Source organism: Lagenorhynchus albirostris, chromosome 1 (assembly GCF_949774975.1).
Source record: "Lagenorhynchus albirostris chromosome 1, mLagAlb1.1, whole genome shotgun sequence".
Lineage (NCBI taxonomy): Eukaryota > Metazoa > Chordata > Mammalia > Artiodactyla > Delphinidae > Lagenorhynchus > Lagenorhynchus albirostris.
Window position 1 is genome coordinate 35,387,602 of NC_083095.1, and position 24,130 is coordinate 35,411,731.

Below are 24,130 nucleotides of genomic sequence, written 5' to 3' on the forward strand. Positions count from 1 at the left end.
CCCTAGTATGTGGGGCCTTTGGGAGGTGATTAGGTCATGAGGACAAAGCCCTAATGAATGGGGTCAGTACCCTTATAAAAGAGACCCAGAGAGTTCCCTCCCATTTTCTTCCATGTGAGGAGACAGAGAGAAAAATGGCTGTCTATGAACCAGAAAGTAGGCCCTCACTGGACACTGATTTTGTTGGTAACTTGATCTTGAACTTCCCAGACTCCAAAACTGTAAGAAGTGAATTTCCGTTGTTTGTAAGCCACCTAGTCTATGGTACTTTGTCACAGCAACCCAAGCAGACTGAGACAGTTACTGAATTGTGTTGCATTGTCTGTTAACAAGTCAGGCTATAGTCAGACTAACAGATTAATCAACAGGAAATGACAGGCCAGGAAAACAACAGTAATAAAATCAGCTCCATACCTATTTAGCTGTTTAAAAGTTCCTACTTATGGGGTTGGGGGGGGTCTCTATTTCAAGTTTCTCATGTTATTAGATATGACCCACTTCTGAATTGCATTAAGAATCAGAAAGTAATGAATGTTTCATTATGATGCATAAGTGACAATTTTTTTAAATTAATAATGCTTCATAGACCCATCTGCAGAAGAAAACCGGAAAATTCCAAGTCCAATACTGACCTAAGTCAATTATTCTCAAACCTTCCTGCCCAAAATCATCTTTGGCAATGCTTTAAATTCTATAGATTTTCTTTTGGTACCTGATTTTATAAAGTATCTCTCTCCTTTTATATATAATATTCATTTGTCTTATGCCCCAAGTCAACCCAAACACAAGGTCTAAGCCTTGGCTCACTGTCCCTGGGATTTACTATTTTCCTCATATGTCAATTAAAACTCTCTTTTCTACAAATTAACAATTATCGATGTAAATAGTTTCATTTTGCTATCACTTTACCACCCTGTATTACTGCACCATTTGTATAACACTTAAAACTTTTCCACTTTCTTAACTATAGTAAAGTATTCCATAACTATAATACCTACATATCTGTATGTAGAGGCAGTTTTCTCCACAGATCTTAACAAGCCCTAGAGAATATCAGAAGCAGTTTCCCATATATACTTTACTTTAAACCTACGCCTCAAAAATCTCAAATTCTTGTCCTTAGTTACTACACTACAAACAGCATCTTCTGACTCTAACAATACCAGAATTAAGCTAGAAAATAAGAATTTAGATCAAGCAAAACCCCAGTACAGTATTGTTCCTTAATGATGCTCCTAAAATAAGATACAATAAAAGAGAAAAACAGCATGGAAATAAACCATGATTGGGTCAGATATCTAAAAGTTATATTGGTTGCTTTCTGTTATCATCTTTGTAAAGGTAATTAGATTCAAATTATTACAATATATAACAAACACTTAATGAATATTTATTATGTGGGCACATTCACTCAACATTTACATTTATTATTTCACTTATCAAAACAACCCTCTAAGGCAGGCAATGGATTTTTCCCCATTTCGTGGATGAGAAAATTGAAGCTTGGAGAAGTTAAGTAACTCTAAAACCTACACTTAACTCAGGTATAAACCCAGGTGGTCTAATCCACAGCCTACCTACTATTCTGAATATCTGTGTGAACCTAAAACATAATATTGTTCATGAAGGTATATGTCTTATTTTTACAATAGCTTCATTTTAAATATTTAATAGCAAAACAATCATAGTATTTGGGGAGAATACTAATTTTTGCTTTCCAGGTCTCTGGTATATCACTACAATTTAAATTTAAAAAGAAAAAGGTAATACCTTGAAACCTCTAAATCTCTATTATTCTTCTAAGCTTGATTGTGTGAATCAGTTATTACACTTACATGTGTGTAATTCTTATTCTAAATCTTAAACATTTTGCAATTTGAACTCTGCAGCATGTGATAGTGAATGAAATAAAACTGCACAAATTTTGCAATGGAAGTTACAGACATTTATTATTTCCATTTACACTTGGTATGAATGTCAGTGTTTTCTAGCAGTTTTTCCTGTTTGAAGCAAGGAAGACATTTCAAATCAATAATTTTGCTGTCAGTAACAGGTTGTAGAACGTGAATACAAGCAATGAGAGAATGGTAAACATGAGGTATGTATGTTTCTGAGATTGGGATTATTAAGTTTTTAGAGCTGAAGGAGATTTTAGAAAGCATCTCTTCATCTTTACATTTTACAAATAACGATACCAAATGCTCACTGGAAAAATCCAAAATAGAACTTATTCCAGGGTTCTTTCCCCATACAGTAGTAACAGAATCAAGACTGGTCTTTGCTATCATAGATTTTCTGAATAAGATAATATAGTCAGCCAATCTTTTAATGTGGAAAGAAAAAGAAAAAAAAGTCAGAGGTGATAACTGGGAAAACAAAACAAAACAAAAAAATATATATATATATATTTACATTTTAAAGTATATATACATATGTATACTTTAAAGGCAAATCCAGAAAAAAAGAATTAATTTTCATAGTAGAGATTACTGTAGGAAACCACTATTTCTACAGCAAAAAGCTAAAAGAGGCTTCCCTGGTGGCGTAGTGGTTGAGAATCTGCCTGCCAATGCAGGGGACACGGGTTCGAGCCCTGGTCTGGGAAGATCCCACATGCCGCGGAGCAACTAGGCCCGTGAGCCACAACTACTGAGCCTGCGCGTCTGGAGCTTGTGCTCCGCAACAAGAGAGGCTGCGATAGTGAGAGGCCCGCACACCGCGATGAAGAGGGGCCCCCGCTCGCCGCAACTACAGAAAGCCCTCGCACAGAAACGAAGACCCGACACAGCCAAAAATAAAATAAATTAATTTAAAAAAAAAAAGCTAAAAGAATATAAAGATGTTATATAGACTTCCAAAATATCATTTGCAGGGGAAAGACCACTATTTCCCAAAGAAGTGTTGAACACAATTCTGGTATGTCTTGAAAAACTGTTCCATTCTCAAAAAGTTTTGGAAACACTAAACTAAATAAAGTTCAACAGGCTCCACAACTGTAACACTATTCACATTTTTAATATGTTAATATGCTCTAGTATACTGTTAATCTCCATAAGGAGAGATACATTATATACCACTTTCCAAATTTATTTGACCACATAAAAATCTCTTAACATCATACCTATTATAACATTTCCCTGAGAAGTGCTAAACTTAGGAACAAAACTTAGGAAATACTGGGAGCGATCGTTTGTAGGAAAAAAAAGACTAAAGACTCATAGCTAGGGACTTCCCTGGTGGCGCAGTGGTTAGGAATCTGCCTGCCAATGCGGGAGACACAGGTTCGAGTCCTGGTCTGGGAGGATCCCACGTCCCGTGGAGCAACTAAGCCCGTGCACCACAACTACTGACCCTGAGCTCTAGAGCCCATGAGCCACAGCTACTGGGCCCCTGCGCTAGGACTACTAAAGCCCGCACGCCTAGAGCCTGTGCTCTGCAGCAAGAGAGGCCACTGCAATGAGAAGCCTGCCCACCAAAGCAAAGAGCGGCCCCCACTCGCCGCAACTAGAAAGGACCCGCGCACAGCAACGAGGACACAGGGCAGCCAAAAATAAAAATCAATTAATTAACTTATTAAAAAAAGACTCATAGCTGATCAAAAATTTAAATAAAGCAACATAAAAGAACTACTGTAAAAACTAGTAAAATCTTACTCTATTACATGCATACTACTGTTCTAAAATGTCCTTAAATAACCACACTTATGCAGTGTATGAAAAAGTGGAAGTCAGTCATTGTGAGTGCTCCTGATAAAATAACCACTGTTGATATTAGGGGGCCCTGAGTTTAACCCACTAGTTCTCACACATTAACTTGTTCCAGTTCCAATTAGAACTATCTGCCAGAGGACCACTTTCATGGAAGAAGCAGGAGAAAGGAAATAGGGCACATAAACTATACTCTTAGGGGGGAAATTAAGAAAGCAAAAAAGGCATAATAAAGACTTAAGAAAACCTCTAAATTCTGCCCTTCTAGTGGCAGAAACCCCTCTTCTTTTGAAGGCTTCCCTATCCCCTTCTGCGTGTGATTCTGGTGACGCTGCCTATTTAGTGTCCCAATCCCAAAACAGACCATGAAATACAGACCTGGCCAATCATAGTCCTCACTTTCCTAGTCACAATGATTGGCCCAAAGATGGACCTGTGAGCCAAGCCAGGTGAAGAAGCAACCTGGAATTTTATATACAAATGCCATGAAAAAGAAAATCTCTCCTCTGGATTCACTAGTTGGGTACGGAAAACCTGACTGCCTATTACTATAATCTCCTAACCTGCACCCTCCCTGCCCCAATTCTGGCTACATGAAGGAAGTCAGCATGCAACAAACTGAAAAATCAAAGCACTAAAACGGAGAATAAGTGTCCATCATTACAGTAATCCCCTGGACACACTGCTTGAGTATCTAAAATCAGTTCCTCCTCTATACTCTATGTAAATTAATAAATTCCCCTTTTCACTTAAGGTAATTGTGAGCTGGGTATCTGTCGTCTGCAATCTAATCCACGTATATAACTCAAGAAACAGTTGTATCTCAAAAGAACTCGTAAAGATTAAAAAGATAATACCAAATGAAAGTGAGAATACTAATTACAATTAGTACAAACTTGTCTTCCAAAAAGGGTGTAATTTCTATCAAAAATTTTAAACGCAGATACTGTTGACCCCAAAATTCTATTTATAGTAATTTAACTTATATTTTTTTAAAAACTCACAAATATGCAATAATAAATGTACAATGTTATTATCTGCAACATTTGTCACATGAAAAATAAGAAACCGCTATGGACATCAATTGGGGACGGACTAAATATAGCATAACTTATGATGCAATATAATAGAGCCATTACAAAGAAAGATGTGTATCTATATGAATTAATTATTAAATGCCAAGGAGTATAATGTAGTGGTTAAGAGCTTACACTCTAGTAACAGACTACATGGGTTCAACTTACAGTTTGGCCTTTTATCAGCTTGGCTTCTTACTGCAGTAATTTGAGCAAATTACTTAATCTCTCTCTGCTACAATTTCTTCAAATGTAAAATGGTGATACTATTATGAGGATTAAATAAATTAATAGGTTCTATGGCAGGCTCTAGAAAATTATTTCACACTTGGTAAGCTCTTGATAAACTCTGTATTATCATTTTCACTAATATGAAAAGTTGCCCAAGATATGATGTTAAAAGAAGAATATGTATGAGCAAAGATCACAAACTCAAATACCTATGAGATGAGGCAGATAACAAATAGGTTAAGTGGGAATCGTGGCAAACTGGAGAATACATGCCCTATCTCAAACCACTCTAATCAACTACTGTCCTGTGGGAAAGAGGTTGCAGTGTTGCTGAATCTTAAAAAGCTAAAAGTACGGGTTTATATAAAATGTCATTTTTTAATGTTAGAAACATACTTTTTTGTAAAGACACAGTATGGGCCTAATGAACATGTGTACTGGTCAGTTACAGCCTGTAGTCTGCCACTGACTGCCACAAAAAGGCAGCTCCAGTAGATTAGAAACTAGAAGCGGGGAAGGGAACAAGTGTGTAAAGTCACAACTGAAAAGAAAACACTATAGAGAACTATACTACCACACTCCACAATAAAAGATACTCAGAACAGAATATAGAAATGTAATTGCTCAGAGTGCAGTCAGACCTGTGATCGAATTCTGGCAAGGCCACTGGTGTAATCTTGAGCAAGCTACCTATTTCTCAGGCAGTGTAAATGGAATAATATATTACCTTATAAAGGTTGTAAGGATAAAATAACATGGGCAAAGTGCTAAGCACAAATAGAACATATTTATGCCATATATATGTATGTATACATATAAACTCGACAGATGTTAGCTATAATTACTTAAACCTGAATAAAATAATTAAATTATGTTCAATATTTTCTATCTTAGAAAGCAGGAAATGTGTAATGGTTTAAAAATCTGTGTCAAAAATGGCTTGACGTGAAAACGGTTTTGGTGCTTATACTTATCTACAACAAAAATAAAAGATAGAAGCACTTTATTCCTTGAAATGCAACATAAACGAAGCATGATTTGTCAACATCTAACTTGACTAAACAGTGTGTTCATGTTAGTGCTAAAATACAAGCTCCAAGAGGATAAGGACTGTGTCTGTTTTATTGACTATTGTATCCCTCACTTTAGCACAGAGCCTGGCACACAGTAGGTGTTGATTATTGAAAACATTATTTCCTTTCTCCCTCACATTAACTATGTAAGGTAAGCATAATTTCCTCCATTCAACGCTAAGGAAACTGAGGTAAAATGTGGTTAAGTGTCTTGAAAGTAGTAGAAGATGTAGAACTTTTGACTCATATTTTATGCTACTTTGACCTTCAGAATTAACCTTCAAAATAACCTTCAGCATTTTCAGAATATTTTACCTATAATTTCAATTTTTCATTTTTTAAGATGACAGTTTAAAAAATTACTCTAAAATAATCCTCATACAAATTATGCCCATCAACTAAGAATACATATACAAATTAATTAGAAAATAGATAAGAAAATACATAAAGAAATACATAAGGGAAATATAAAAAATATATATAAAATATTAAATTTGATAGTATAAAATATCTCAAATAGACATCATTGATATCAACCTATTACCAGTAATAAATATACAGAAAAATACTAAACCCCACTCCATCTACCCTGAACTGTCTTTTTAGTAATAATTGCGAAGTTCTAGTTTATCTAAATGTTTCTCAGTAGCTGCTTCCTAAACTACTAAATGTCACACCATCCAATTTTTTTTAAACATCTTCTATGCAAATACTTCATTAATAGGTACTATGACAGAAAGGCACAGAAGAAGTGAAGAACACCTGTTTCAAGAACTTTATCTACTTTAAAGAAGATGCTTATATATGAAGCTATTAGCAAAATATGCCAAAACAGCATATGAAGAGGAAACGAAGATTATTGAGTATACAGTTAACCCTTGAACCAGAGGAGTTTGAACTGTACGGGTCCACTTTCACCCAGGATTTTTTTCAGTAAGTACTATAGTACTACACAATCCAAGGTTGGTTGAATCAACATATAAGGAACCTTGGATAGGGGAGAATCACAGCTATGGAGGACCAATTAGAAAGTTAAACTCGGGTTTTGGACTGTGGGGGGTGGGGGACGGGGGGTTGGCAACCCTACTCCACCCACCACCCCACTGTTCAAGAATCAACTGTATAATCCAAGTTAGACATACATGGTAGGCATTTTCACATACATTATTTCAGTTATTTTTTTAAATTTATTTATTTATTTGGTTGCACTGGGTCTTAGTTGCAGCAGGTGGGCTCCTTAGTTGTGGCAGGTGGGCTCCTTAGTTGCGGCTCGCCAGCTCCTCAGTTGCAGCTTGCCAGCTCCTTAATTGTGGCGCATCAGCTCCTTAGTTGTGGCATGCGAACTTTTAGCTGTGGCATGCATGTGAGATCTAGTTCCCTATCAGGGATCGAACCTGGGCCCTCTGCATTGGGAGCACAGAGTCTTAACCACTGCACCACCAGGGAAGTCCCGTTTTTTTTGTTGTTGTTGGTTTTTTTGTTTGTTTTTTGTTTTAATATTTATTTATTTGGCTGCGTCAGGTCTCAGTTGCGGCGCGTGGGCTCTCTAGTTGTGGTGTGCCGGCTCTAGAGCTGCAGGGCATGTGGGATCTTAGTTGCCCGACCAGGGATCGAACCTGTGTTCCCTGCACTGGAAGGCGGATTCTTAACCACTGGAAGTCCCCTCAGTTCTTAACAACTCTGTGAAGTAAGCTTTGCCATCTTCATTTTGGAGAAGGAAATTGAAATTCATAGAGGTTAAATGACTTTCGAAAATAAAGGGCATATCAGGATCTGAGATCTGAAATACAAGTCTAACTCCAAAGTCTTTTTTTTTCTTTAAACTACATCTTGCAGCCTCCCACATGTACATGATTACAGGATGTAGCAACATTTATAAACACTAAAGGAAAAGAAAGACATCATTGTAAAGAATAATTCCCAGGAAAGATTTTGTTGTGGAAATGAAGTGTGAGCTGAGTCTGAAATTAAGTATAAAACTGAAACTACTGTTAATTTTGTGATTAGTACCACAAAAATTTCTAAATGAAAAAAAAATCTAAATATTTTCCCTTTGGTTTATACTGACTGGACCTAATCGCTGAAATTTTTCATCCTTTCTTCCATTTCTTACCCTCTTTTTTTTTTTTTTTTTTTTGCGGTTCGCGGGCCCCTCACTGTTGTGGCCTCTCCCATTGCGGAGCACAGGCTCCGGACGTGCAGGCTCAGCAGCCATGGCTCACGGGCCCAGCCACTCCGCGTCATGTGGGATCTTCCGGGACCGGGGCACGAACCCGTGTCCCCTGCATCGGCAGGCGGACTCTCAACCACTGCGCCACCAAAGAAGCCCTCCTCTTGCATTTTTAATGTATAATCTACCCCTCCCCATGATCATTCCCATTATAAAGCCAAAAAAAAAAAAACACCTAAGCCTGATATCCTATATTTCTCTTTCTGGCTGGTCAAGATACTAAAGGATAGAAACCTATATTGCCATATGAGCCTCCTTCATGCTAGTGGTGAGAAAAGCTGAGAGAAAGAGTTAAATAATACTGCTCAAAGTTACAGGACGTTACTGGCCAAACTAGCATTAGATAGAGTCTTCTAGAGTTCTTTCTGTGGCCCTGTGCTCCTTAATTTTTTCTCACCAAAGTACCAATAACAGAAGAACAATGAGGTCTGTAGTTATACAATGGGTTCACTTGAAATTTCTTTGAAGTTTGATTTTGTCTAAAAGCTCCTTTACAATTCTATATTCATGCCTAATTTACTCATGCTTACTGTAATATTAAAGTGGTTTAAATTATATACTCTAAGTAAAATTGATACTTCAAGAATTATTATGTTTGTTCCCATAGCTTAGATTCTAAGGCTTAGAATCCTTAGAGTATCCCTTAAACACAACGTCATGTATCCCAACTTGAGAAGCAGGGCACAAATTGCGTAAAGTTCCTTCCACCTGCTCCTTTATTTGTCAAATCAGGACATTTTTGAAAGCATAGTAAATTTAATTCCATTCTTTCAAAATGTATACGTACTGGCAAAACTATTGTAAAAGTTGTTGGAGTTGTTTATTTTAATTACAATACATTCAAGAAGTTCTACTTACTTAGTTTAAATCAATTAAGTACAAACTCACTTATGAACTCATTAAACAACCTGGATGGAATTTCTACATCACAATACCTCATTAGACATTTGCTTTTCGGGGAGGTCGCTCAAAAATTAAGTAAGGTTTCATGCTATTCATATTAAATACAGATCCAATTACTTTTTATTTTTAACATATTTATTAGAGTATAATGGCTTTACAATCATTTGTTAGTTTCTGCTTTATAACAAAGTGAATCAGCTATACATATCCATATATCCCCATATCTCCTCCCTCTTGCATCTCCCTCCCACCCTCCCTATCCCACCCCTCCAGGTGGTCACAAGGCACTGAGAGATCCAACTACTTTTAAACAGGTTAAATAATCTTTTCTTCTTCCTTGGTATTCATCTTCTCTGCCCAGAGGTGAAGGAAGAAACCCCTTGTGATTTAATTTTTTTTTTTAGGATTTTTTTTTTAACATCTCAAATTCCAAATATGCTTAGTTCTTCAATCCTATTTACAGGTGCAAAGTATAGACTTTATCTATTTTACTCACTGTATCAAAAAAGCACCCTATTCATCTTAACCAGGAATCTCTCACCAGTAAGAGAAAAACAGATTCATTCATCATTTCCTCCCCAATAACATACTGCTGATTCTCCACGACATACCTTAAAGTCAAACAGTCATATGTACCTTGAATATAGTTAAAACTCTTAACTATGTTTACATACTACTAGTTTATAAAGTCTTTGGTCAGTGGTGATAGTATTAAATGTATTCAATAGAAGTTAATGTAATGATTTCTTACTTTAATCACTAATACACTGCTTCCAACCAAAAATTCATGAAAGAACGACCTAGTTTGAGAAATAGGCTTCTTTTTAATAACAGTCATATAGATCAATATTGGTATGTTTGCCAGTACACACAATTCCATTTCACAGGATATAGGTTTTGTTTGCAATAGTGATTTGCCTTACTTAATGACAACATCTATTCTCAAAAGATATATTTATATATCTTTATCAATAAATGGGCTTTTCAGAAAATAATATTGACACACATAATGCACAAGGATAAGCATGAGGAATGAAATAAACGACTGAACAATTCCAGAGTCAAATGATTATTACCTCCTTAGCTTAGAACTTGTTTTTTTAATATTTTGAATGACTTTATTTATAAATGACTGAAATACTCCCTACATGTAACTAATATTTTTGCTTTCTAGTTTACAATTAGTCTTTTATCCAATCTTTATTATCTAGTTTTATATATGTCTAATAACTCTTCCTGATTACAAATCTACAATTTAGTGCAATAAAATGTAAATTACTAGAGCAAAAACATGATTTTAAAATGCCCTTTCCTAAAAATTTGTATCTTTTTCTCATCCATGCCACTGTTAGTGAATATTTAGGTAATGGATTATCATCTTTAGCTAAGTGCTTTGGTATACCAAACATTAGCAGTGGTTAGCTAATATGATATTTAATAACCAACGAAACATAATCTATCCCACTCTGTATCACAAACATATATGTATTGATTATTTTCCTGATGTTTCCATGGAACTTATAGTGGTAGAAGTAGTGTGCTCCCTTGATAAACAGCTTCTTTAGAAATAGACAAAAACAGGTGAAAAATGACACATTTAATACAGTGAGCCTGCTGTGTACTTGTTAGGACTTTAAGTATAATTACTACTGAAGTTGTAAAAAAATAATAAAAATTCCTACATCTGCCCCACATCTTCTTTCTAGTTTCAAAACAACAGATATTTGTTTATTTGCCTCATGTTATTCATCACATTGTCTTTAGTCTGTTAAAAATAGTAATAAGGCTTCCCTGGTGGCGCAGTGGTTGATAGTCCGCCAGCCGATGCAGGGGACACGGGTTCGTGCTCCAGTCCGGGAAGATCCCACATGCCGCGGAGCGGCTGGGCCCATAAGCCATGGCCGCTGAGCCTGCGCGTCCGGAGCCTGTGCTCCGCAATGGGAGAGGCGACAACAGTGAGAGGCCCGCGTACCACAAAAAAAAAAAAAATAGTAATAGAAGTAAAGAACATTAGATACAGATGCATTAAAAACTAGAGCTTAAGGCTTTCCCTGGTGGCGCAGTGGTTGAGAATCTGCCTGCTAATGCAGGGGACACGGGTTCGAGCCCTGGTCTGGGAGGATCCCACATGCCGCGGAGCAACTAGGCCCGTGAGCCACAACTGCTGAGCCTGCGCGTCTGGAGCCTGTGCTCCGCAACAAGAGAGGCCGCGATAGTGAGAGGCCCGCGCACCGCGATTAAGAGTGGCCCCCACTTGCCACAACTAGAGAAAGCCCTCGCACAGAAACGAAGACGCAACACAGCAAAAGTAAATAAATTAATTAATAAACTCCTACCCCTCAACATCTTCTTAAAAAAAAAAAAAACCTAGAGCTTAGATCACTAAAGACCATATAACTTTCATTTCTAACAAATCAACATAAAACAGTTACTAACCAAGGTATTGTTTTTAGAGATCGACGATAATCTTCAACATAAAATGTTTCCATGAAAATCTATGTAAATGTTTCCATTTTCCTGAACAAAACGATAATATAACTAAAATATCCATGTTACATTAAGTATCATACTCTGATTTCCAAGTTCTGAATGATTCAAGATAGTAATACAAAAAAGAAATGCCTTTGCTAAATATTTTCCTACCATATTCTTTCAAAATTCTAACAGTTAATTCATTTTTTACGGTTTCAATAGACTGCGTACCATATTTGCCAAATTCATAGCTGAGATAAAGATTACAAAAACACCTAGAAGATGAAAAGTTTCAAAGTGGTATAAAATCTATCTTTCAAGACATAATCAAAGATGTCACAAAGAAATCAAAGATTTTAGAAATGACAACACAATTTACCAAAATACTAACATATTGTAAAATGTGTGCATTTCCTCTAAAATATGTAAAACCTCTAAAACCTCTAAGTTTTCCTCTAAAACCTCTGTAAAACAGACTTAGATAAAATACTTAAAATCACTATTATGAAACATGGAGAGGATATTTTATAAAACAAGCCTTCCACTTTTAAGAAAGCCACAAATTATAACTCACAAAATCAAGGTTTTAGGTGTGGCCTCAAATTCAATTTTCTTAAGTATGAAATCATAGTACTTAAGTTCAGTAAAGAATAATTTTACATAGTACAACTGCAGTACTTGAAAGTTCTACAAGACAAAATTGTGCAACATGGCTTTATTTCTGTAGGTCTTCTTTGTGTGTACAAAATCACATGGAATGTTAAGACCATAAATATTAAGTTGTTTGTAGTAAAATCCACTATTCAGACTGGGGACTGGTGCTCTTTCCTATGATTCTTCTCCACATTTCCAGGCTCTATCATAGCAGACAATACTTATATCACTAACTTTAAGTAGAAACCTCTCAGTTATTTCTGACTTCAAATATCCATTTTATCACCAAATTCTATTGTCCTCTGTTACCACTTCTCTGTTGCAACTTCCTTTTCATTCCTTCACCTATATCCTTATTCCTGACCCTAGACTTCTCCCCCTAAACTACTGTACCTCATTCTCATGAGATAGTTTCCCTAGATTGTCTTTAATTCCACTGCCAAAGTTATCTTCTCTCATTGACATTCTGCTCGTGCCACCTACCTATCCTACCTGGGCATTCCAGGGCCTTTGCATTACATTTTTTTTTTCTGCTCAAGAGCCTCACTCTCAGCAACATATTCATTTATAAGGTTGCCACTGACTTTCAACTCCCCTTTAAAATGTCAGTTTCTTCTTAGCCCTGCTAAATGTACCAAATTATCCCTTCAGGTAATCACATTTGCTCCTAATCCATCTGAGTATGGAATACCTTTTATATTTAGCTCTCAATCACACAAGTAATTTATTTAGACAATTTTAGCACAGTGATGACATACACTGTTTCTTTAGTTGTTTGCATACCAATGTCATCCCTATTGGACTGCAGAGACACAGATAAGGGCTGCATCTTTCAAAGCATTCTGTACAACAGCTATCTACAATGTCACTTAACCCAGGTAGGATGATTCACTAAATAAAACTATTATAGAAAGCTTAAGTAAAAAAATTTTTTTAATCTCTATGGTTTAACTTTAAAACATCTATGACCTTTCATTTCCATGGACAGTTGACATACTTTGGTTTCTATTAAGCTTCATTCTCACTACTCTAATAATTTTCAAAGCACAGCTAGAATTTAAAGTGCAAGCTGAGGGTTGATATAGGGCATATACTTTTACACCCCGCAATCAGATTCTTTGAAAATCAGCAATGTCAACTCCAAGATTTCTGAGTTACAACTGAATCTTCACACAAGGCAAGAACTTCAGCACCAAAAGAAAAGAACAGCGCATCTTGTAATGGGGGGGCGGGGGAGGGTCCCTTCCCTGCAACTGGTTTAGACTAGTTTCTCTATCGCAGGGGCTTTCAATTAGGAAAATTCAATAAATCACCATTAACATCTGGAAACAATATCAGAGAAAGGCGACCCAGCTACTTAAAAGACAGGAAGGGGTACCATGGAAATCTTTTTCATAAAACTCAGCAGCCAAATTAAGCTTTGCATTTTTTATCTTACCAAGAGAGATTTTTTTCTACCTAATAATAAAAGCAAGTCTCATTCAATTCAGTTCCTTCTGGAGCACCGTCTCAACCTGTCAGAATTTGACAAGGGAAAAAAATTTAAAAGTGTGTGTGTGTGTGTGTGTGTGTGTGTGTGTGTGTGTTGTGGGGGCGGGAGGTGGGAGAAGAACACCAGGATTCCCGTCTACCTCGCTTCTTTTTCCGAAATCAGCAAGTCCTGGATTTCCTTCACTCCGAACTAAGCCCTCAGGTTCCAAATATAGTTCTTTAACCCCCACCTCGCCACTCAATTACACAGAAACCTTACCAACTACAGAACCACAGCAGAAACCCCTACAAATCGGCTTGCTATTCATCTCGGAAGTCATGCCCTGCAGCAACTGCCTGTCGCCGAACTGAGGGATGTTACCCAAATACAGCGCAACGGAATCAGACATGCAGAGCACACACGGCTTCCGCGAGGGAGGGAAACGCGACCCGGGAAAAGTGCGCTCCTCAGAAGCCTCGGGACCATCCGGGCGGGGGGCGGGGGGTGGTCCCCGAAGGGAGGGGAACAGAGGAGCCCGAGTGGGGGACTCCTTCCCTCTGAAGTAAAAAGGGCTGGATCCCTGGCCGCAGATAACAGTCTGTCCCTCTAAGAAAACGAAGAGGCGGGCAGAGGGCCCTTTGCTTGGGAAGGAGGAATGCAAACACTTTCCGAGGTCCGGGTGCAAGCCGATCCCCCACCTCCCGGGGGAGACGAGGGGTGTCCCGTGAGTGGCTGAGGGGATTCCCGGCTCGCGAGGGGCAGCTGGAGGCGGAGCAGAGTTTCGCCTAACGAACATCCGTGTCGGCTCCGGCCGGTGCCCCGCGAAAGCACGCCTAGAGCAGAGCGGGGCCGCCCGGGTGGGGGGAAGGGAGAGGAGGAAAGGGGTGGAAATGGGATTCCCCCCTCTCTGGGACCAGCAGTAGCGGAGGAAGCGCGCGGGCCAGCCGAGAGCGGCGTGCTCCAGCCTGCGGAGCCGGGATCCCGCCGCCTGCGCTGGCAGCAAGGAGCCCCGCAGCGGCCGCCGCACCGGCCCCTCTGTCCCCAGGGGCCCAGGACTTCGGCTGCGAAGGCAGTGGGACCTGACATCCCACGGGGTCGGCCGCAGCTCCCGGGGGACCCCGCGAGAACACCCCAACCTCCAGCAGTTCTCAACGGTTGTAAAACGTCCGCCCCCCCCCAGTCCCCTTCCTCAGCCTTCCCTCCTCCCGAGGCCACAGAGAAGGGTCACCACAGGCGAGAAGCCTGAGGCAAGCCGGGGACAGCAGCCGCGGCGGTCCTGGACCTCCTCCCCCGGTTACCTGTGAGGACTCCGACCCGGATTTGATGGTCGTGGTTAGTTAGGATCATTCCCTCGGTCGCCATGTTTCCCAGCGCAGTCACCGCACTGACGGGAGCCGGGAAAAGCCAGAGCCCGGAGCGCGCGGGCCGGGAGCGCGCTCGCCTCGGAAAGCGCGAGAGCGCCTGGGAAGCGCGAGGCAAGTGCGAGGCGAGCGCTCGGCGGCCTGCGCGAGTGAGAGGCCGGGCCCCGAGGGCGCGAGTCCGAGGGGGAAAGTAGGCGGAGTCAGGGCGCGCAACCCCGAGTCCGGGTCCGAGACAGCGAGCTGCGGGTGGGTTACGCGGTGGCTGCTGAGGGAGAGCGCGCGGAGGCGTAGGAACGAGGCGGGAGAGACTCCTGTCGCTTTGCGGAGCGCGAGACCCAGGGCCGCTGGACGGCAGGAGACTGAGGGGAAAGGAAAGCACAAGCTCGGGAGGTCGCGGGGGCGGACTCGGGGACAGGGGCGGAGCTACACCGCGAATCGTGGAACTCGTGGCGAGTGAGGGGAGGAGTAAGAGCTCGGTTCCGAGTGCTGGCAGCGGGCAGGAGCCGGCGCAGCCCGAGCAGAACCGGCGAACGCTCCTGGGCGCGCGAGTAGCGCGGGATTGGTTGGGAAAACGCGGGTGCGCGCGAGACGTGAACGCTGCCTCAGCCGAGCTCCAGACAGAAGCAATCTCCTGCCGAGCCCGGCGTTTGTCAGCTACTCCGGGCGGCTGTTGGGGCGGCAAAGCAGCTCTCCCGAGGGGAAGAGGAAAGGCTCCAGGGACCCTGGAGGTGCCTTAGAAAGCTGCGTGGGTGGCAGAACCGCAGCTGCTGTGACAGCCCGCGGTTGGCGAGGAAGGAGGTATCCTATCCTGCCTTATCTTCCCGCTTGCCGCCCTACCGTAGGATTTCCCAAGTCCAAGGTCCAAGTCTGTACCTTCAGGAGGATCCTCACTAGCGAAGCTTAGGAGCCTGCGGCAGAGCATCTTGAGGAGAGATAGCTGGCTTCTCTTTCTCCCGCTGTCGCATGGTTTTGTGGCATCAGGCTTCTTCGCTAAAGGCTCTGCTTTTAGGTGAAAAGCACCAATCTTAGAGAATGAGATTAGAGAATGTTCCTCCCCGCTGAGCCACAATCACAAACCTGGTAATAGAACCCCGGTGGTGGCAATTTTCATTTCAGTATTTGTGGGATATGAGGTTACCATGAAAATAGCTTTTGTTGCCACTTACCTTCATGTGTCTTTCATAAAGTGTGATATGAATCACCTGTGGCTATTTCAATGGGTTTCTTAGTTCCTTTCTTTCTAGCCCTTTCAACTAATGAATAAAAAACATTATATACACACACGTATATGTATTTTTTTCTCAGCTTTGGTAAAACCGGGAAGCATAAAAATGAAAAGCAAAATGTCAAAAAAATGTATAATCATTTGTATACAATTAAAATCTCAGTTTGATGGTTATGTTTTATTGTGCCAACTAGAACGTGGACTTACTCTCTAACTGAAGATTCACATTGTTATGTATTTCATTTTAAATAATGGGAGTACAAAGGAGATGATGGGTGGAATTGAGGTGGGAGAAAATTAATTAGTAAAATTTCTTTTGAGTATGTGTATTGCTAGTATTTTTGACAGTGGATTTAAAATTGAAGCCAGATCATGAACCCACCTCCTATAATAATCTTTCACCATAGAGCCTGGGAGCCAATGGATTCTTAACTAGTTTCAAATGAGAGATATGTATGTGAAAGTATGTTTTCTTTATTTCAAACTAAAGATGAGAAAATGGTTGGTTACATTGCCTTTCTATCTTTATTCCCTCTAGCGCCCCCAAATTTGAAATGATTTTTAAATGTCTTGAATTTTCAGAGAGAGAAATTCTAATTCTGCCCACTATAGGTTCTGTAAACGTAAATGAATTGGGGTCTTTTTCTTTATCGTTTATATAAGCTGGTAGATAAGCACCCATTCAATTTAGAATATTCCGTTATTATTCATGGAAAGAAACTGGCACTTTTGTTTCACAAATAACAGAAAACAAGGGGCTTTCTGTATCTATAAAATCAGCAATGGTGTAATTCATTAAAATTTTCATTCGGGACTTCCCTGATGGCGCAGTGGTTAAGAATCTGCCTGCCAATTCAGGGGACACGGGTTCGGGCCCAGGTCCGGTAAGATCCCACATGCCGCAGAGCAACTAAGGCCGTGCGCCACAACTACTGAGCCTGCGCTCTAGAGCCCGCGAGCCACAGCTATTGAAGCCCGCATGCTGCAACTACTGAAGCCTGTACTCCGCAACGAGAAGTCACCGCAGTGAGAAGCCCACGCACCGCAACGAAGAGTAGCCCCCACTCACCGCAACTAGAGAAAGCCCGCGCGCAGCAACGAAGACCCAATGCAGCCAAAAATAAATAAATAAAAAATAAATTTATAAAAAAAATTTTAATTGGGAAGGGTGAAGATGAATTAAGCCTTTTAAAGTATATGGAGGTTAGTTTGTTAAACCTCCTAAAATTGCTGAAAAGAAGTAATGTTAATAGAATTAAACTGGACAATTATAATAGATGCTTGTCTTTCAACAATTTTCCTCAAGTATATTCATCTTAGCTGAATTTAGGAAGCTCTAAGAAAATTTACACAGGAAAAGCCTAGTGACCTTACTGTCTAGTGGGACTTTTTGTTTTACTGCTGGTTATTGAATGAATATTGCAGTATCCACATGCTTTTTAACTCCTGTCACCATGTGACATTTCTTCAGAATTCATCTGGGAATCAAGTGTTACAACAAAGAAAACTTTCTGGAAAGTAGGAAGAGAGTAGCATTTCCAAAGATTGATAAACGTCTCAGGAACATATATGGGGGGGGAGAAAGTGGAAAAGTTCAGAGTTTGTATATAAAGCATTAGAAGTGCCCAGGGATTTATTCTCTCCATTCCTGAGATATTAATAATGAAAATTGAGTTTACACTGAGAACACAAAAGATGGGTAAACACTTGGCTGCCATAATGACTTTCATTATAAAGATGAAAGTTTATCAGTAGAAGTGAATTACTGAATGAAGGACAGTTGAGTTTTTCTGGTACTGGTATATTTACATTTAGTCCTCCTAGTACTTTAGTTTTCCTGTGGTTAATCACACTTTCAATATAAATAAGGCAAAAGTTTACTGGCTTTTCTGGGGTTAGACGCTCCTCATTAGCACTAGATGTAAGCAAGAACAAATTTGGTAATGCATTATTCTTCCACTAAGGCTTATTCTACTCTTGCCTCTTTCCCGATTGGCTAATAGCCACAACTGAGTGGATTACAAATGGGTGCAAGCAACATTTTGAATATGCTTAATGCCACTGAATTGTACACTTTAAAATGATTAAAATGGTAAATTTTGTTTAGTGTAGTTAGCACAATTTTTAAAAACTGGATGTAAGGTGAAGCTCTGGTTGATTTTAACATAGTATTTTCCCCAAAGGAAGGGTGATAGAGTTAAGATGAACTTTTGACTGACTGAATCAGGCAAGGTATTAGTTCCTAGGGCTGCCATAACTAAGTACAACAAACTCAGTGACTTAAAACAACAGAAATTTATTCTCTCATGGTTCTGGAGGCCAGAAATCTAAAATCAATGTGTCAGCAAAGCCATGCCCACTCTAAAGTCTCTTGAGAAGAATTCTTCCCTTGCCTCTTTCTAGCTTCCAGTGGTTGCCTGCCATTCTTGGTGTTCCTTGACTTACAGTTGCATCACTCAGTCTTTGCCTTTGTCTTCACATGGCCTTCTTCCCTGTGTGTATTTTTACTTGCCCTTCTTATAATGATACCAGTCATTGGATTTGGGGCCCATATTAATCCACTATGACCTCATCTTAACTAATCACATCTCCAAAGACCCTATTTCCAAATTCCAAGGTTCTATGTGGATGTGAAATTTGAGGGGACACTATTCAACCCAGTACAGGTGGTAATAGATTACATTACTGTGTAAACATATAAATTACAAACTCAGCCCATTAGAAAAGAATGTTCAGAAGTTTCTCTAAAAGCTAGATTTAGGGACTTCCCTGGTTGCGCAGTGGTTAAGAATCTACCTGCCAATGCTGGGGACACTGGTTCGATTCCTGGTCTGGGAAGATCCCACGTGCCGCGGAGCAACTAAGCCCCTGCGCCATGACTACTAAGCCTGCGCTCTAGAGCCTGCGAGCCATAACTACTGAAGCCCACAGGCCTAGAGCCCATGCTCCACAACAAGAGAAGCCACTGCAACGAGAAGCCTGCACACCACAACAAAGAGCAGCCCCTGCTCAATGTAACTAGAGAAAGCCTGTGCGCAGCAACGAAGACCCAATGCAGCCAAAAATAAATAAATAATTTTTCAAAAGAAATAAAAAGCTGAGATTTAGAAATTAGACACATTTTTAGAGAAAATACAGCTCTATAGAATAGAGAATACTGGGGAAATTTTAAATTTTTGACCTAAATAGCCTCATGATTTCCCCCCAGAAGTAGTTTTCAAAATTAGAAATTTCCAAAGTCTAATAAGATAAATTTAGTCAGTCCTACTAATGAAATTGACATTTTGGTTTTAGTTCTGATACCCTTGTTATCTTTTAGTAAAGTGGAGCTGAGCCACATCAATTTCTCATGGAGTTTGATGACACTTATTTGGGAACAACTAGGACAATGTTTTCTGATGTCTGCCATGTTTATTAAAATTAATTGAACTTTTCCTTCCTTGGGCTTTTGATATTATATTCTGCTGCCCAGATTGCTGCTTGAATAATTTTATGCCACAGTCTTTTGTATTCTTCCTCACACTTACTCTCTTCCTCTGAGGTCCCCAACTGGAAATCCAGATGAATGAGGCTGTTTTTGGTTGCAAGTGACTGACGCTAGTTTAAGCCTAAAGGAATTCATTGGCTCATGCAGCTAGGAAGTTCAGACATGTATTGGCTTCTGTAAGCTATAATTTAGATGAGTAGTTTTCGAGTCCATCTAGGGATACCGGGAGACTCCAAGATCTTTTCAGAGGGTCTACAAAGTCAAAAGTATTTTCTTAGTAATACTAAGCCATTATGTGCCTTTTCCCTCTCATTTTCTCATTAGATACAGTAGAATTTTCCAGAGGCTACGTGATGTGTAGTGATGTCATCACTCTGATAGCTAATGGAATGTGTGTTTGTATATTCTCATATTTTAAAAATTTTAATATAGTAAATACCAATAGGTATAACCTACTTAAACAAAAGCTCTTTGGAGTTCTCAATAATTTTTAAGAGTGTAAAGGTGTCCTGAGACCAAAATCTTGAAAACCACAAATTTAGGTCATGTCTCCATCCCAAAGCACTAAGGCAAAGGCAATAGCATTTTCTAATTGGTTGGCCTCAGTCATGTGTTCACCCAGAGGATCCGGATCAGATGAACCCCTACCAAATAGACAAAGATCAAGGGAGGATGCATCTGGGTACCATATGTAAGGCTAGTGCCTTGATAGATGAGTAGTTAGTCAGAAAGGGTTTAAACTGAAATGTCAACTGAGACTTAAAATTGTTTCTGGTGATAAAAAGTTGAAAAGCTGGATACTTCCATTAAGGCATCTGAAGTAGCATAACAGTTGGGAAAATAAATGCATAACACCCCCACACACAGACACACACACAAAATCTCCTATCTCTCTCTACCATTACTATAGATTTTAATCTTTTCTGAGGGCTTTAATTTATACATTTGATACGACCCACATTGTTTTATGTTAATATTCAGAAGCTAGAGAAGCTCTTCCCTGTGTGTCCTGACAATTTACAAATGTACAAGGTCACCACTTATTTATATGGCTGCTTACCTGATAAAAGAAGGAAACCAGAAACAAAAAAGTTTTGTTTCTAAAGAAAGCACTGGTTTTTCTCCCTCCTTAATTCAAAGAAAGTGTAGACGAAAGAGGAGGAGGACAGTATTTGCTAGAAGAGGAAGGAATTATTGGATAAGGGAAAGGAGAATGAGATTTGTTAAATGGAAAAGTAACATTAAGTGTCCAGAAACTATTTAATTTCTTAAAAGGGCTCTGTTTACAAGGTCTTCAGTTTTTAGGATACAGTATACACAAGTAAAGAAAAAATAGTCCCTGGGACTTCCTTGGTGGCACAGTGGTTAAGACTCCGTGCTCCCAGTGCAGGGGGGCCAGCTTCGATCCCTTGTCTGGGAGTTAGCTCCTACATGCATGCCGCAACTAAGAGTTCACATGCCACAACTAAGGAGCCCACGTGCCACAGCTAAGGAACCCGTGAGCCACAACTAAGAAGCCCTCCTGCCGCAACTAAGACCCAGTGCAACCAACCAAATAAATAAATAAATAAATATTTTTAATAAAGCAAAGAAAAAATAATCCAAAACTTAACCACTGACATGGATTAAGTTTAAGTGAGCTTTTTAAAAAAAATCAATAATTATTATTATTAATTGGTTTCCATATAATCAAAGCCCAACTACCCTAGAAAAATAGTTTTGTCTCTATAAAAGCAACAAAAAATTATTTTGTTAACCTAAGTAACCTCATTTTCTCCCAGGTTGACTAATAATTGGAGGAAGTATCGTCGATAGGAATGTTTATACAGTAGTTTAGCTTAAAATGAAACTGCAGTAGAAGTTTGAAATGTTAAAAGCATAAATGAATTGGTGAAGGAAGCAGAGATGATGGATTTTTCAGTTGTGCTGAAAAATCTCATTTTACCATGTAATAATTACATTTCATATTTATCTGTGTATCACCTGCTGTGGGATTGATTGGGTGCAGAGCGTGAATCCCTTTCCAACACAGAACCTTGTTTCCTTCCCATTTCCTAATATTTGATGACTAAATACAGAACATATAAGGCAATAGGGACTTTGAATTGCTAGCAGTGCAGGCTACTCCCAAGGTACCAGAGGGGCTGTTAGAAATTTGCCTTGCCATGTAACAGCTTGCAGAAGCCTCTGCCTATAAAAGGAGACACCAGCTAACCTGGCCAGAGTTCACATAAACAATATTAAAGCTGGATTTTTCTGCCTGGATCTAAAAGAGTAAAGCGAAATGTTGCATACTGTCCCTTGTCCCCTTTGATGACTGCAATTCTAGATTAAAGATGAAAATAGCAGACTGTTGTTGTTGGCCTTATTTCATTTAGGAAAGAAGTATGACAAACATTTCAAATCACTTTGTGGTCATTGCAAAACAGCAACTTTTGTGGGTGAAATGTTAGCAAATATTCTTTGAATAGCTAGAATGTCAAGGTAAAATAAATGAGATAAGCCACAAAAATAGTGCTACCCAAGATTATGGTTATTAAATGTTTTACTGATGGGATAAAGTTTTCCTCAGTTGAATTTAAAATTGAAAAGTATCTCCCAAGTACAGTCAAGTGTATCAGTGATTTTATTCTGAGAGAAACATAACTGGAATATTGAGTATAAATAAAATTGTAATGTTTCAGTGCCATAAATATTTTCTGATTACTAATTCAGTTTTGCTAATAATTTGATTCTGAGATGGGAGTGTCCTAAATATAGACATATTCCAACCATATTGGAAGGAACAGCCCTCCCTGTAATTTAAACTAATATTGGATTTATCAGTGATTCTCTTGGGAGTTTGGGTATCTTGAATGAGTCTCTGATCTGCTGGGTAAGTTGACCGAATAAATTTGTACCCACAAAGCTGAGATCCATATTCTGGACTTATCAAAATGCAGACACCCAGGCATAGCCAGCCAATCTAACAGATAACTTTGCACTGCCATATAGGTGAAAGTCGGAATCCAATGTGAAGTCTTAAAGACAGTAGAAAAAAAGGCTATAATATTTCAGTTTTGTGCTTTGAAGAAATTGAAAGATTTGGAACATTTGAGGGAAAGGTGATAAGCCTAATAATAATGAACATACAATTTCAGTACTTTAGAGATGGCAAATGATTCACTTTTTAAGAAGTTATACATCTCTGCTAGCAAGTGAATTGTTTATTTCATGCTTTGGTTAACAAAAAAAAAATGGGAAAAAAGGTCAGATACTCATCTAAACCCATTTCAATGGTAAAAACAAACAAAAACCATGATTTTAAAACATTTGAATGGTATTCTTTTAATCCAATTTTTAAAAGGGGAATCAAAGGCCTTGTGACTAAATGATGTATTCCAGATAGTCAGTGGTACAATCAGATTTTATTTTCCTAATTTTTGTTCTCATTGCTCTGTCTAATCCAATTGACTTGGAAAATCTTTCAGGACTGCTAAAGCACAGAGGGCCTAGATGAGAACAGATGTGGCTTTCTTGAAACAGAACGTGGACTATACACTCAGCTAACTCAGTTGGTAGAACATGAAACTAATTGTCTCAGGACTGCAGAGCCTGTTATTTTTGTGGTCAAGAGAGGAAAGATATGAGTTAAATTGGAGTATGAATTGGCAGTAATAATACCAGGCTCTGGTAATTAGCTTAACTGTTACCGTGGGGCAGTAACATGTGGGACTTCGGACACCCTTTCAACATATCTGAACTTCAGTGTCCTCTTCTGTAAAGTGATGGAGATTTATACTTGTTTAAAGTCCCATCTAATGCCCAAATTCTATGATTTCATGTAAAGTTTTCCAGTCTGAAAGTACATTTTAAAAAATCCGCCTTTAAAGCAACCTTTAAAAATGTAAATTGACCTTGGGAGAGGGAAGATTTTTACTTAGTTGGCTTACTTTACTCATTACACCATACAAGGGATTCCTACAGGTAATGAAGTATTTTGTAACAAATCAACTTTCCTCATATTGACATGAGATAGGAAATTAATGACAACTTAATTAAAGAAAGGATCTGAAGATCTCAGGGACTACAGTATGATCCAGTGGTATCATACTGACGCAAGACAGGGTGTCAATAGACCTGGGACTTTGGAATTAACTTTCTGTGGCCTTATGCCATACCTGAGGCTCTATCAACTCCCAGGTACTGTGTTAGGTGATCAAAATGAAAAGATGAAGAAGACATAGTCCTGGGTCTCAAA

At 39.2% G+C, this 24,130-nt stretch overlaps 1 protein-coding gene across 7 annotated transcripts in view; it reads right to left on the minus strand.

The window, feature by feature from the left end:
- GPHN (gephyrin) overlaps positions 1-15,649 on the minus strand; it is a 617,632-nt gene extending 601,983 nt beyond the window's left edge. For 2 of the 7 annotated variants that reach the window (XM_060140985.1, XM_060140957.1), the window contains exon 1: positions 15,116-15,649. In XM_060140985.1, coding sequence (XP_059996968.1) covers positions 15,116-15,179 — 64 coding nt within the window. In that variant the 5' untranslated portion in view covers positions 15,180-15,649. The remainder of the gene's footprint in view (positions 1-15,115) is intronic. The other 5 variants (XM_060140992.1, XM_060140966.1, XM_060141009.1 and 2 more) reach the window with 3 other exon arrangements.
- Positions 15,650-24,130: the final 8,481 nt, after the last annotated feature.